Here is a 16,063-nt window from a genome sequence, read left to right on the forward strand (position 1 = left end):
ACAAAGTTCTCTTCTTTGAGAATTCAAGCTGAGGACTGAGGTCCTCCTGGAACTGAAATCCTCCTTCCCTCAAGGAGGAGAGTATTTCACCATCTAAGCAGCCTCAGAGGCAGAGAGCTCCACACCAGCTGACTGACCCTGGCTGGGAAGAGCACATGCATCAGAGCTGTTACCACAGAATGGGGACACCCCAGCTAATCCTGGTCCAAAACTGGCCCTCACTAGTCACTGCTCATATCAATGCTGATTCTGCTGTGCACTATCTCACTACTCCCAGCTCTTTCACCTTTAATCACACACAAAAGTAAGGACAAGACAGATCATTCACATTCTGCACCTCAGAACAAATTCTTACTTTTCAAAACAAAAGTAATTTCCAGAGAACATGGCTCACCTTAAAGGATATTTCATACTGCTCTCCTCCCCATATCTCCAGACCTGCATCATACCCTCCCAGCTCCCAGAACCACTTTCTATCGACTGCAAACAGTCCTCCAGCCATTACAGGAGACCTTAAGGAAAAACCAGACTCCATATTACAAGCACATTCAAAGACACAGATCTCTAGCTAAACATTTGAGAAAAAACAAAGCAAGATTTGACAAATATTCTTTTCACCACCCAGTGCTCCCAGTGCCTTGTCAGTGCATCAAACAGTTGTTTTGGTGTTATCTACTGACTTCCCACTTGCAAACAAGGAGGACCAGACCAGGCTCCCTCCAGAACCTGCCAATGCCTCTCCTCCAAGCAGGCAGGAGTTGGATCATGAAGTGACAGGACACCACCTCGGCCCAAGGGACCTGCATGCTCCACACATGGTGCTCTGCTTTTGTTGTAGGATTGAGTCTTCGAGTTTGACCTCAAAAAGTGTTTTCTTGGTTTATTTTTCTTTTTTTTTTTTTTTAAACACTGCAGAGCATAAAGGACAGCAGAACTGTCTCAATGTTGGCAAGCACAGCAACAGCAGAGCACAACTTGATCACAGATTTACTTCTGCGGTGCACTGTAATAATCAAAATTGTTGTAATTATTCTGCTAAATTTTCTTCTTCCCCCACCTGGGAATGACACATAACCCACCATTGATTTGTTTTTGGCAGAGCATTAGGGATACTAAATTATCTTTGAAAGATCTCTGTAATAAATGACCACATTAATTGTTACACATTAGAGTTTTCAATGAAAAGTTAACTTCTGCAGGAATTAATATGGCAAAAAAACAGCAATGAAAAGGAGAGTGTTCACAGCTACTACACAATGCATTTCTTTTAAACCAGCAAAGCAAAGAGCTGCCAAAAAAGCAAGTAGCTTAACACCAGCTTCTGGCTTTTGCTACACTGAGATGTAAACCAACCCTGCAGCAGGGTGTTATTTCATTAGCTGGCTCTTAGCACTCTGCATTTCAGTAACTTACTCAAAGGGATCACTGGGATCAGGTTTCTGTAACTCAGGAGGAATGGGGATCCTCTTGTAATACATCTCCCAGTCGAATGCCCCTCGCATGGCGTCTCCAGCCTGAGTCTCATATCCGAAGTGGTCGTGGTCAATGACATCGATCATTGGGCAAACGATAGTCTTGCGGTTTCGGGCAATGCGATCTGAAGATTGGAGAAACAGGTTAGAAAACCTCCACCAGCTGCTTCCTTTGACCATGAAATTACAAAAAAAGCATCAAAATATGAAGTTGTCCAAGAACGACTCAGCTTTCTTCCTGCTCCTTTTCTCGCCAGCAGATGCTCCAATTTATATCAATTTATCTGCTACTTCTGTAATCCCTGAGAGAAAAACACCAGGCACCCATCACCCAGAAGCAGAATGGGAAGACACAGCCACACTACCACAGAGAACTGACTGCCAGGCTAAAACCAGACCTCTTGTACTCGGTAAGCAATCCTCATTTCCACAAGTGACCCAGATGTGAACCCCTTCTGTGCAGATCCAAATCCAGGGAATAACCCACTGCACCACCCAGCTCTAATTGCCACACCAGAACCTGGCAGGAAGCGTTTCAGACTAATGGCGTAAGTACTCTCAGCAGGCTCAAGAAATGTGTTACCTCCCCTCCAACCTTTTCTTCCAATCAAATAATACAACACAGGAAAAATTCCTGCATAAACATCTGGAATTTCTTAAATACTTTATTACTGAGATGGTCTCTTGTTGGAAGTTAGCTCTCAGAGCAGAGGCATTAGAATGATGTTTCAGCTTCCAAAACACATCTCACAGAAACCCTTTCTATGCTTTAAAAGTCAAAGCATCCTTTTCGTGTTCTCATTTAAATGGCAATTGAAGCTAATTCTGTCCTCCCTCCCTGGGGCTCATAAAGCTGCAAATGTTTCAAACTATTGCAGATATTAACTGTAGTGAAAGCAACAGGATAACCAACTATCAATCCTGCAGGAAAATCGGACTCTTTCTTAAACCTCTGCTTGACTATTGTTGCCACAGCCTATTTGAGAAAGCCACACCTGAGAGAGCTCTGACAGGTCACTGGCAGCAGGCCTGTGAAGGCGTTTGGTACCGGCTGGAGGCAGCCAGGTACCAGAAACAGACGGCACTGTCCCTTCAATTAGTCATCCTTGAAAAGAACTGACACCTCCTCAAAGATGGAGTGCTGCCTTGGAAAAGGGTGCCCATGTTCTACAAATGCACACTGGCAGCTCTCATTCACAAGAAGTGTTTTTCACAGCCTTGCAGACTATGAAGTTAAATATAGCTGTATAGGAGATAAAACCCTTAAAAGCTCCTCAAAATCTGCATGTAAAGATCTTTTCTGTATCATAAAGCCACTCCTCTCTGCAAGCTGTTGAATGACCATGTGATAGTTTACTCTTCTAGCAAGCTGTAAATTATTTAAGATTTCATTTAATAAAGAAACAGAAGAATACGATTTCTGCTCTTTAACTAAAAAAATCATATGACAAAGTTACTGCACAGTGTGGGACTCCAGAACAGAAAAAATCTCATACTAAACACTACAAGTTGCCAACAATTCACTTTAGTCTTGCGGTTGGTTTGTTCTCTCTGATATTTCATTTCTCTTTTATCCACTTCCGAGGGGAAAGCAGCAGGAGGGAATAATTTCAGCAAGCCCCCCCACTCACCCAAGAGAGGTGGCAGCCAGTTGACGTTGGCCTCGCAGTGGGAATCCAGGAAGGTGATGACATCCCCGATGGCCACCGAGGCCCCCAGCATGCGGGTCCTGATCAGCCCTTCCCTCTTCTTGGTCCGCAGGATCCGCACGTTCGGGAACTGGGCCATGTAATCCTCCAGGCGTTTCTTCAGGTGCTCTGTAGGAAAAGGAGACATTGGGACACCAGAACAAGCAACTTCCTAAAAACGCTGTTCTGTCTTTACCAGAAAAAATGTCTTTGGAAGTACGGCCTCAGCAGGTAACAAATGCAGTCACAGGAAAAAGAAAGTAGAAATCACTTCTTTTAAAGGTCTAAAAATAACTGCATATGCAAGACTTTTGAAGATGTTCCAAAACTTTAGAAGCAATTAAAAACAGAGGAGAAAAAGAAAGGAACAAAGAGTATAGGATGAGAAAGAAAGCAGCAGAGAAAGATGAAAAAGAATAAAAAGACAGCTGACAGGATCCCGAGCCAGGATTCTTGGACATTTGTGGAAAACCACTGTAACTTAGAAAAGACACAGGGGAATTCATTTTCAGAAGTAAACCACACTCACAGCATTTAAGTTGTGTGTGGTTTCTTCAAAACACACAACATAACAATCCACCCATGCATAAGTAAAACCCAGGAAAAAGCCTAGTCAGACACCCCTCCAGGCTGCAAGGCAGGCACAGCCACAGTGTGTACGGGAATGGCTCCTTTAAATGCTTATCAGAGGAGATTTGCAGTTAAATAGGGAAATATTTACACTACTGAACATGGACTGGAGCCACATCTAAATTAACACAGACAGTGACAGTCATCATGATTAACAAGAATTCAAACAGGAGAGCTGCAGAGAAAGATCACTGAGTGATCAAAACAATGGACAGCTTGTTCCAAAGTGGAGATAAAAACTTTGGTCTGCATAACGAGAGAGGGGAGCACAGCTGTCTTTACATCAAAGATAGAAGCAGCAAAGAAAAACCTAAAAATAGGCTGAGCTGATGCTGGTCTCATCACTAATGGGTTGATCTTTTAGGCATCTGAAGTTTTGACAGCAAAGCCCATTCAGAGGGTGCCAGAGATTGTTCATTAATGCCCCACACCACCCACTGCAGTCAGCAATGATGCAGGAAAGAAGCCTCACTAGACAAAACTTAGTATGTTACATCTAAGCAAGTAACTCTTAAAATCTCACACAACAAAACTTGACTACAGGCAATCACTGAAATACAAATACCCTCACAGGGTTATTTGCCTGATACAATACAGAATACATCATCTCCACTCTGTACAGGACATCTTCCTCAGCTTCCAAAGGAGGCATGAAAGGCAGGGGCTGGAAAGGCCAACAGCAGGAAAGTGTCCCTGAACAGGGGCACCAGGGAGGCTGGGCATTGGAACAGCTCACTGAAAAGAGCAAAGGAGCAAATAAACTTAACCCAGATATGAGCTCTCCCCCTTGTGCTGACCTGGCAGCTGTGAGAATGGTCAGAAGCCCTGTGGTAACACACATTCTGTGCCTGCTCTTTGAAGCAGCCAGCCATCATGTGCCTTCCTTCAAACATCACCCAAATACGCCTCCTTGCTTTTGAGGTATTCCCAGCAAGCTCTTTGCCCTGTTCAAAGCTTTGTTTAACATTCCTCAGGATTTTTTTTCACAGATCCATTTTAGTGCTTTGCCTCACAAGTGTAATTGTCCTACAATATCTACATAGGTTTCCCTCTCAATAGAGCCCTTAGGACTTCTTGATGTCTAGTGTGCTTTTCCCTCATCCTTTTCAGGTCTCTTCTGAATAGATCCTCTCAAGCAACCAGAAATTTTGTCCACTCAATTACAGATTTTTCAAATAAGGGCCTAGAGACATATTATTAGTGCAGCTGCCTTCCTCCTGAGGCAGCGGGTAGACTTAAAACGAGAAGAGGGAAAAAAAAGAAGAAAGAAAAGAAAAGCTACCACTGTTTAACATCAGAGCTCATCCCTTGCCATTGTTAGTTTGTCACAAAAGATTGTTTCATTGCAGAGAACAAACAATCCTCACTTCAAGCATAAATCAGCTAAGCCCAAACCAGGATGCAGACTTTACTTAATGTATCCAAGACAAGATAAACACGAGTGGCTGCTGGTGCTAGTTATAATAAAGGAGGGAACCATCACATAGACACTCTCAGTCAGATTTCCCTAACAACAGCCAGAGATTGATAATAACAGAAGACACTTGGAAGATCAGACTACACAATACTTACATTATCCAAGCCAAACCTATAAAGCACTGGAAAATCTTAAAAAATCCAAGCTCCAAACCAATGGAAAATATAAAGAGACTTTCCTCTTTATTTTGATTAAAATGAGAAAATGAGACTGTGAAAGACCCAGAGGTTTATCTACCACACATGAGTGTTCATCATTTCCATTTTTGAATCACCTGCCTTTCTGAATTGTTCTGGTTTGCAATTTTGTCTGTGGTGACACCTGGGGCAGCTGAAGTGACTCCTCAAGGGGCACAAGCACAGCATGCTCAGGCTGCTACCAAACACGAGAATGTCCTGGATCTGGTCTCACACACACCCCAGAAGGAGAACACAGAGTCACTGCACTTGGCCATGGCAGTTGTGATGATGATGATGGCTGCTCTGCTACAATGACTGAGGACAGGGTGATTTGTATCTATTGATGAACAAGCTAAAAATGGAGATTTCCCCATTTTTATAGTGTAATGAGGAAAGGAAGGCATATGGAGTTTTCTCAGAAAAGTACTCTGCAAAGAGTCAGCAGAGAGTCTAATCCACTGGCTTCTTACTGGCTTTGGCTCTTCAGCACATCTTTACTACATTTCCATAGGAAGAAAATACCAAAGCATTCCATGCTTGCAGTGAGGAGCCTGCTGTTTGCTGCACTGGTGAAGTGCCTCACACATCAGGAATCATGTCCCTGAGGGCTGGGAGAACAAGGAAAAGCTGCAGGTGCTCCAGCTGCACCTGTGTGCTCACACTGCTGCAGGGGACACACCTGCTGAGGGCTGTCCTGCAGCCAGAGGGATGATGCTCAGGTAAGCTGCTCCTCCCAGTGCTGCAGAAAAATCCACGCTTGGTCACTGCTTTTTGTAAGATTAAGACTTCTCTATCATGAACTGCAAGTGGGCAGAGTTTATTGCATTTGCTTTACCTAACTGAAGGGACACAGACTTGAGAGCAACCTCACAATGTACAAAACTCAGTAAAATGTGGTTTTCAAAGAGATTTCTTATTTTCTTATCCTTGTGCTGTTCCTGCCACACAGCCTAGCTTCTATGCACCCAGATAGAAAATAGTAATTTAATTCTATTTCAAATATTGTCCCAATTAAGCCAAATTTTGCTTTTAAAAGAAAATTTAAAAAAACCAAACAAGTGCCATTAACTGGTACAAAAATTAATGAAGCTTTAAAAAAAATATATTATGGAATCTTGTCACACTGAGTAATTTTTATTACAAGGGCAATTTTCTTTAATGAAAGTTGTTAGGTGAACTGGATGAATTCCAATGGCTGTGCCTATGCTGGGCAAAGTAACACAGCCCAAAATTAAAAGTGAGAGTAAGATTATCTGCAGATTAAAAACTATTCTGGTAGTTTGCTAACACACTTCACAATAAAGTTGATGTACAGTGTCTATATTAACAGTACCAGTCAAGAATTGCCACTTTCTTTGAGCTGTAAATAAAGCTGTGTGAGGACAGCAGACAAGTTTTAACAGGCAGCCTGCTTTACAGAAGCAGCCCCAAACTTTCCACAGTAAGGCATTTTTTTCCCCTGGGTCAAATTTCTCTGGTGGTCTTACTGTACTTCTTCCTACTGGCCTCATTCAAGCAGAGGTGCCCTCAGATCCCTCTAGTCTGGGGACCACTTGTAGCATGGCAAGGATTTTCCAAGACTGGAATTCCTCATATCCAGTTGACTTTTCATTCCAACACTGCACTTTGCCACCTGAAAAGGCACTAAAGAAATTAAAAAACAAGCATGTGCAGAAGCTGGAGGAAGACAGAAGAATCCAAGGAGGTTGTTTTTTTAAAATAACTTTTGTTTTTTTTAAATAGCTTATAGTCCCTGTAACAGCTCTGAAGTATTTGGTAGGGGAGTACCAATATTAGCCATAGGAAAAAAAAAAAAATACCAGCCATGACTTGAAACTATTGAAGTGATTTATATCCTGAGAAAGAACTATGAGTGAAACACTTCTCCTGTCCTACCAGTGCATTTCATGGTTTATATGAAACCATCAGCTTTGGTTTCTGAATTTTACAGTCTACAGCACATCTGCAGCTCCAGTGCCTTTACCATATGTGTCCCATCAACCCAAGGAACAGCACTGCAGAAATCAGAAACATTCCCACGTTACTCAGATGCCATTGGTAACACCAAAGGTCCTTCTGTCCTACAGGAACCTGGCACCTGCTGAGGTGCTCTGCTTTAGTTTACACTCAGAAGCTTGAAGATGTGAAGATGAGAGAAAAATGAGAGATGAGAGAAAATCCAGGGAACCTCCCCCTTCCACTGAAGGGCACAGGAGGACAGGACTGGAGGATCTGCAGAATTCCATTTTAGGCAGAAAAGGACTGTTTCCCTTCTCTGCAGGTTATTTTGGCTGCTTTCCAACGCCAGAGCCTGAAGTGCCAGCATGCATCTGGCATTTGTTTACAGGTTACCCCAGCCTGCCATCCCTCCCCTCCCACAGGCAGACACGCTTGTTGAAGATTACAAATGAATCCATTCATTTTTACTTGGATACTTGGCCCTAACGCGCTGTTTAACAATTTAAGAACGAATTATACTTCTTCCTGAATCCATCATAATGTGCAAGCCAGGCCTCCCTGAAATAGAAGATTCTAAATCATTGAAATTAACTTCTCTCCCTGTTTTGGTGCAGATGAGTAATCCTTTGAAACAGCAAAATATGCTGTTATCCAAACAGGCAGCACTTCCACTAGTTTTAATTTTCTTTCAATGTTTTCACGCTCTGATCACTGGAGTTGGTTGGGAGGATAATAAATTGATTTAACAAATTGTACTATGAGCACCAGTCTCAGTAATAGAAAACTGATTAGGCTGATCACAGCTTTCCAAGCTGAATCTTCTTACAAAGAGGAAAAGGCCTGAGAAGGGAGAGAATTAGTATTTGTTGCTTCACTGATTACAGTTCTGGGGTGTACTCCAAAACGGGAGGGGGCTCAGTTTCCACTGCCCATTTTGCATCAGTGTTGGGTCTCAGCACAACTTTAAAAAGAAAAACTGAGAGGGGAAAGGGCTTCTGTGCACGGGACAATAGCTAAATGTGTACCACCCCACATGATAATGCAGCATGATTTGGACTTCAACCAAGATTAAAAGCGTTTGCTGAAAACCTTACTGGTTTTGTTCTCTTTCTAAATGGTTTTAAACCAAGCTTCTGTTTCAGGTACAATAAAGTGCACAGAAGTGCAAGAACGGAGCCCAAGAAATAAGCCAGATTGTGAGTTAATGGGGAAAAGACCACTGGTGTGAGCCTGTGCTGTGACAAACTCAGGTGCATAAACTTCTGCTGTCCTGCCTGTGCCATCAATTCGTCCTTCAGTTCACAAAGGAAACTTTCTCAGTGCTTTTTTCTCCACCCTACAGCAGACATCCCAATCTGCTCAGGTATCCTTCAGGAGATATTAGCCCTGAATGCAGAGACAAAGGTATAATTTTAAAATGGGAAAATTCATACTTACTGGCATTATAAACACAGCCAGACCCCAAGAAAAGTTTAGTAGGCTGCATTCCCAAGCAGGAAAATACACAGGGAGTAATCATCTTAGTGACAGCACAACCTCTCAATCTCTCAGGAAAGTTTAATTTGTAAAAGAGTCTATTCCAGCTGCTGCTTTCTGTGGGAATCCAGAAAAATCCATTTACTTATCTTTCTTTCATGATGTAAAGGTTTAAACATCTTTTGTTCCTCGGGAGCACTGCAGCCAACCTGTAGTGTATGCATCACTTCTTAATTCCTGCACACTGACCTCCTGGCCAATCCACAAGATCAGTTTTTCCCCCTCTGCCAGAACCCATCTCTCCCAGGGGAAACAGTCAAGTCATTCTCATTAGTTTACTCTTTTCCCTTCCCATTTCATTAAATATGTATCAAGATTAAAGCACTCACTTAGATTTTTCCCTCTTCTGTTGACTACATCTCATCTAAAGAGGGTATTTGTGACTCTCAGTCATTTCCTGTTAATTGCTTTTAACCTCAGAGCTGCTGTGCTGGCACCCACACTGCAGAGATGCAGGTTTTGGCCTACACAGCCTTAGTAGCTGCAAAACAGGGGTGAATTCCTTGCAGTACACTTAATATTCAGCTCAAGTGTGATGTAGCCATGGTGACTGGCAAGGAAGGGCATTACTGTCCCAAATACTGCCTTCAATCCAAGGAATCTCTGTGCTCATCTTAAGGCCACATCAGTAGCTTTGATTATCCAGTTGTTTAACCAAAGGAATGCCTGCACTCTAAAAATCTTTAATTGCCTTGAAACCTAGACCATCAACTGCTCTCTGGCCACTGGAGAGACAAGCAGGGGTGCAAAAGCATCTCAGAAGTTTGTTCCAAAGCCTCCTCTGTGCCCAGGGAGTGTGTCAGGATACAGCCACTGCTGCCAGGGATGTTCTGCACAGCGTATCACAACATGAACCTAACGCCTATGACCAACAGCATGGCAAAACTTGCCATCATTTGAAGAGATGCAAGCAGATGAAGTGTTAAGGCAGTTCTTACTGAAACATTTTGGAACATATCAAAGCTGGAAGATTAAAGCCTTAAAAGTCACTGAGTTTTGCTGGGTAAAAGAAAGAAAAGAAGATGCCAAAACAAACCAGTCCTCGGAGAGCTGGCTTCGTACATCAATAGTGCTGATAGAGGCAAAGAACTTCTTGGCCTGAAAGTATTTGCTCTGTGCAAATCATCAGAAAAGGAAATATTCCAGAAAGAGCACAAGCACTGACAAAGAAATCTGCTCCAGACTCTTGTCTTGTTAGAGAACGGTCCTTTAGGCCCGAGATGTAACTCACTTGAAAGTGGCTTTGATTAGGTAGGAATGCACCCTTCGCATCCCACAGGCTCTGATCTCGAGTGTTTAAGTGAGGAAGAACAACTATGAAGCCTAAAATTAATAGCAGAGAACTACAAAGTTTTTGCTCTGGGGTTGCAGCCAAATTGGAATATTGGAAAACTAACTGAAAATCCTTCAGTCCTACAGTGATGCTTAAACATTAATAACCATGAATGACAAAGAAGAAGGAGGTCTGTCCTGTAGTCTGTGTGTCAGAGAACAGAAAACAATGTATTTGCCAAATGAAAAAATTAGCAATGCAGCTGCAGGGAGAACACACACAATTGACTTGCAGTAACAAATTCTGAAATGCTGAAAGTATAATTTACAAACACTTTACTCTTCTTCTAGACCTCTTCACCATCAGTTCTCAACACTGGTTTACTTTACTCACAGGAAATGCAGCTATCACAGTCAGTGACATCTGCTAGAAAGGTCAATAAATCCATTAAATTCTGAAGCACAAATCCAGGCCTGTTCACAACTGTACTGATACCAAAACTAAGCCATCTTGTGGGCAATACCAATCTCAAGTAGCATGTTCATTTTATCTGGATGACAGAGGACAGGGCAGGACTGATAGCTGAAGGTACCTGCTTTGAAATCTGGAACTTTGGCTTCCCTCTGCTCAGCACAGTTCAACTACTGTGCTCCATCAGGGCATCCCTGCTGTGGGTAACAGGCAACAGTGGTCCTTGGGAACTGATGCTACACTGAGAGAATTGTGTATTATTTCTTATTTATATTAAGAAAATATAACTGCAATAAAAACTAGAAAAGGAATGTGGTTTGGTTTATCCACTTTTATTTTTCAGTTGAAGGAGCATTTAGCTTCCAATTTTCTTGAAGTGAAGAAGTTTCCACTTTTATCAAAGTCCCTGTGTGGAACAGCTGCTTTGTTAACACCACTCCAAATGCAGGTTTAAATAGCAGAAACTATGATTACCAGTAATAGAGATCATATATGGGCAGAGGGTGTTTGAATCACATTTCTAATTAACTTCTATAGAGAAGCAGCTGTAAAGCATTAAAATGCTGATTTGCACTGCAGCTGGCAGATATCTAGATTTTTGACTCCTAGCAGATGAGGACATGTACTTCAAGGTGAGGAAAATAAAATTAAAGCTGTTTTTCTGCAAAGTTCCTCTAACAGAAGCGACATGTGTAGGGTTTCTTAGTAGCAAGCAATACACTGAGATTTACTTAATGAGCTGTAATGGAAACCTGCTCCTCAATTATTTATTTTTCTTAAACTTTAGACTGCCAGACATCCTTCACTACACAATAATTAGCTGAGAAAAAGGTCACAGTAAACTCGACCTTTTAAAGCCACCTCATCTCCTTTCTAGAAGAATCTTTCAGCTACAGCAACTGATCTTAGAGAAATAAATACAAGATGATGAAAAGTAAACTGGTTAGTTAATTTAGGCTGTCACAAACAAAGCTGTAGTAAACAACTACAATAGGCCCTCATGCCTCTTAAAACACCAGAGAATAAACTTTTAATGTTCCCCAGCCATTGCCTAATGAACAGTGCAGGTTTTAGACATCCCTTTATGAAGGGAATCCATGAGTACAGACATTAAAGACAATTAAAAATGAATACTCAGAAAAGGGAAAACATAAAATTGAATCTCATCCACATCTCACTCTGATGCAAAGCAGACTCTGTCACTGTTATCTAAAGTATCCCACACCCACAAGACACTGCCAGAAATGGAGAATAACAAATGACTCTCTTCTCATAAACAGAAATGGGACATCTGCACCAGCTCTTATTTTATTGCTCCCTTTGGTGCTCACTATGGAAAGAGTGTTGGTGAGTTCACAAACTCACTCTGCACTCATGTCCCTGCTCTGCTGTGCTACCTGGCAGTCATGCTGCAGGTTGGGGCAGACATTTCACATCTCCCCACCCAGAACCACCAACCTTCTCCCACTCACCCAAAGGGAGATTTGTCTCACTGACTGTTACTTCAAAGACATTTTTAATGAGTCTAAACAGACCTGAGATAGTCTGCAATGAATTCTAACAAGGATAAAATCCTCTTTAATTCTGTGACTTAATTTACAAAACTAATCTTTTCATCAGTTGTTTAGGACAATAGCTACCTCAACTTCTATGAGAGACCTTGAAAGGAGTCCTTAAAAAAAGGTAGTAGAAAAGCACAGCTGGCCCAAAAGAGCTTGGCTTTTTCTTCTTTTCTCCATACTTCATGATAAAAAGCCTGAAGATAAACATATTGATAATTCAGCAAGAAAGGCTGTCATCACTTGTCCTAAGCACAGTCACTCCATATTCTGAGATGTACTAACCAGATGCACTTTAGTGCATTTAAGAGAAAAAAAAATTACTTTTACAGTGCATGTGCCTAAAGATGAAAAGATAATCTCTTTAGCTGCATAAATCTGTTATTGTTCCATTTGAAGATCAGAAAGAATTCAAGTATTAAGCCTTTTTCTATTTCAGATACTGAGAACATGATTTCTTTCAATTAAGGCCTGGCAGATGTGGTTAATGGAACAGCTGTATTTGCTATATACCTGCTGCTGTACCAAGTGACACATTAATCATCCCTTGCCTTCTCCCTCACTACACTACTTAGTGACATCTGCCCTCCAGACCAAATTATGCTGCTCATGGTTCAGCCAAGTTACCTCACTCACATTTGGTTTTCCATTCAGATTATCCCATTTCTCCAGAATTACCTGTACTGCAATTTAAAGGGAGGTTTAAAATGTCACAGGACTTTACCTGTCAAGGGAAAAATCAGGATTTGGTTGTGTCTCCCCTCTGGTTTGGGAAAGGATGGGCTCCAAGAGTGTATAAATGTCCAGGGCAAATCCAGGATGATGCCATGGCACAATGGTGCTTAAGGGGAGAGGGCAAACAATGCTGGTCAAAACCTAGGGCTGAGATGACACTGTCTGGGGAAAACACTCCTTGGATCCTCTATTAAATGGCCCAAAAGCTCCTTGCTGCCTTTCCAAGATGAGCAGTGGCCACACACCACACTCCAGCTTCACTGTGCCTCCCAGATGCCAAAGAGCAGCTGTGACTGCACAAAGTCCTGCTGAACACACACAGCTAAGGAAAAATGGAGTGAAAATGGGGAAGGAATAAAAAAAAATAAATAAATGCTTGATCATGTTAATATAATAGACTCCTAAAAACAGTTTTCACAAATCAAGATGAGGTTCAAGGTAAAAGGGTAGTCTTGGAAGATGAAACTGAAATCCAAAATCTCCATAATGACCACTCAAGGGAAAATGAGCTCCCATACACATTGCTCAGAACAAAATTGTCTCCTTGAAATCCACTGCAGCCAAGGATGTATTTACACAGCCTCCTGGATAACCACTCCCTAAACCAGACCGTGTTTAATGTAAAAGTCAGAAGGTTCATTTTGTAAATGTCATTGTCATATTGGATCAAATGTATTCAAATACTTGGGCTGAAACTTGTTGTTGCCTCCCAAATCACAGGTGCAGATTTTGCCTGGTTACTGTGAGAAGGATGCTCAGTTTTCACATCTTGCCACTGTACAGACATGCAACACCATAAGGCAGAGGGCCCAGCTGGGTTAACACTTCCAGAACAATCCTGATGTTTGGAGACTGCAGTATTTTCAGTGCTGCCACATCCAGCTTTATTATTGTACCAACACAGTGCTTTGCATGTAACTCATGCTTTGGAGATGACTGATGCTGCAGTTCTCTTCTTCAACAAGGGACAACATTTGTTCTAAAACACTGTCATTTATACCAAAGTAATCTTAAAAACAAGTAAGAACAGGCTGTCACTCAATATGCAAATAATCGAATGCTGAAACGTGAGTTTTATGTGAAATTCAAGAGCTTAGCCACAATCACTGATTTCTGTCAAGCTCAGCCATAAAATAAGATAAACCCCGTGTGGTGTGTACCCCTTCCTCTGTGCACACAGCCAGCCTCAAGTACACCACAAGATGCTTCTTTCAAATGACATTCAGCAATTAAGTCACAGCCTCCTGCAGACAGTGAGCTTCAAATATCTTGAATAATTTTTAGATTTCCATTGCTGCAAAGGGTGAAAAGGTAAAAATCCTACCATGTCTGACATTAAGGGAAAGGCTGAAAAATCCATTATATCAGTTTGTTCCAGAAGCACATAAATGCAAACAATTAGTTTGTTTTAGAGGTCTTCTTTTACAGGTGTTTCCTAGATAAGTTATAGGAGCTCTGCAAAAAATGACCTGGGAGTCCTTGGGCACAAACTGAAGCACAGGAAATGCTGTTTAATAATAAGGTATTTTTTAAATTACTTTTTTTAAACTAGGTCACTGACAGAGTGACTGAACAGCAGAATAGGTTCCCTAGGGACATTATGGAGTCTCCATCCTTGGAGATTTTCAAAATTTGAGTGAATAATAAGAGCTGGAGAAACCTGCTGGAGCTGAGCAGAGGGGTTGGGTTAGATGATCTTCAGATATCCTTTCCAAACTCAACCATTTTTGATTCTGTACTGTTCCAGTCCCACCTCCAACTGTAAGAGACCTCTCCTCCAAAACAAAGGAGTTTGCCTTCTGCTTTTCACCAGGAATATTTGATGTTCCACTGCTGTGCTGGGCTACCAAATATGTACCAGGTGAAAAGCAAAGAACATTCTGACATCCCTGCAAAGGGATGCACCATCCTCTGCTCCTCCAGCTCAGGGCTGATCATTTATTGCTGAGAGACAGAGAACAGCTTTACATCTGTTCATGCAGACACAGAGACAGCTTTTACAGCAGAGGTGTCCACAAGCTACAAGAATTAGGTGGAGACCAACAACAATTCATTTCGTACAAGACAGACACTAGAGCTGAACAGCCCCATTTCTCACCACAGCAATTCAGGCTGCAGGCCCAGGGACTGAAGCAGACCCTGAAGAACCATGAACTGCCTGCCTCTTACTCATTGCCAGCTATCAATAACAAAACGCCACCAGAGCTGATAGAAAAACCTGCAGTGTTACAAACTGACCTGCAATTCCACTTCAGTTCTCCTCCTCCCATTTCTGTGATAGAATAGAACCAAATTCCCACTCAGCAGCAAGGCAATTAGATATTCAAAAAGCAAACAAATTTCAGATGACAGTCCCCAGGAGAAAACTGATATACATGGAAAAAACATTTGAGTTTACTTAGGGCCATTTTTTAACAACAGGCTTGGAGGGATGCAATTAGTAGCCCGCAAGCCAGCATATGAAAAGGTTTAATTTAACCTATCAGACCGAAAGAATAGCGACAGAAATTAAAAAGTGAAGCCACAAATCCACACAGGACTGCCACAGCTACGAGTTTTTATGATCAGGAATTCTAGAGTGGTAATTCACAAGTGTTGCATTCTGATTTCTGCTTACCCAGAAGGGCAGGCATTATTTTGGACCACCCTGCAATAGCTGAGGTTCATCAAACCCATGGAGGCCAGTCTGTGGCTTTCCAGAGTTCTCTGTACCATGCAGAAGGAAGAAGCAGCCAATGCTGGGAGGGTTAATTCTTATTCTCCAACAATAGTTTGCTGAATGGGTGTCTCCCTCTTCAGTATAACTTATTTTCTTCTGCACAGAAAATCCCTACAAATGTTTTGAAGTGGGGAGAAAGTTTTTACATCACTCTCAATCAAGTTTGTGGGGAAAAAAAAGCATTATAGCAGTCCTAATGCAATGCTACACTGACAGCAGAGACTACCAATAGAGAAAGTAAAAAATAGCCCTGCAATATTCACTCAGCTGTGACCAATGGCACATGATGGAAAGCACCTCCTTTTAAATCAACCCAGCCTTCCAAGGGAATCCCCATAGAGGAAGATTTAAGTGCCAGAAAGGTG

General features: G+C 41.9%; 1 protein-coding gene across 1 annotated transcript in view; it reads right to left on the reverse strand.

Annotated features, from left to right (window-relative positions):
* GALNT10 (polypeptide N-acetylgalactosaminyltransferase 10) overlaps nucleotides 1-16,063 on the reverse strand; it is an 82,063-nt gene that overhangs the window by 19,454 nt on the left and 46,546 nt on the right. The window contains exons 5-7 of the mRNA XM_014875926.2: nucleotides 3,104-3,289; nucleotides 1,414-1,597; nucleotides 395-512 (exon numbers count right to left, since the gene is read on the reverse strand). Of these exons, the coding sequence (XP_014731412.1) occupies nucleotides 395-512; nucleotides 1,414-1,597; nucleotides 3,104-3,289 (488 nt within the window). The remainder of the gene's footprint in view (nucleotides 1-394; nucleotides 513-1,413; nucleotides 1,598-3,103; nucleotides 3,290-16,063) is intronic.

Source organism: Sturnus vulgaris, chromosome 15, assembly GCF_052056855.1.
Source record: "Sturnus vulgaris isolate bStuVul1 chromosome 15, bStuVul1.hap1, whole genome shotgun sequence".
NCBI lineage: Eukaryota > Metazoa > Chordata > Aves > Passeriformes > Sturnidae > Sturnus > Sturnus vulgaris.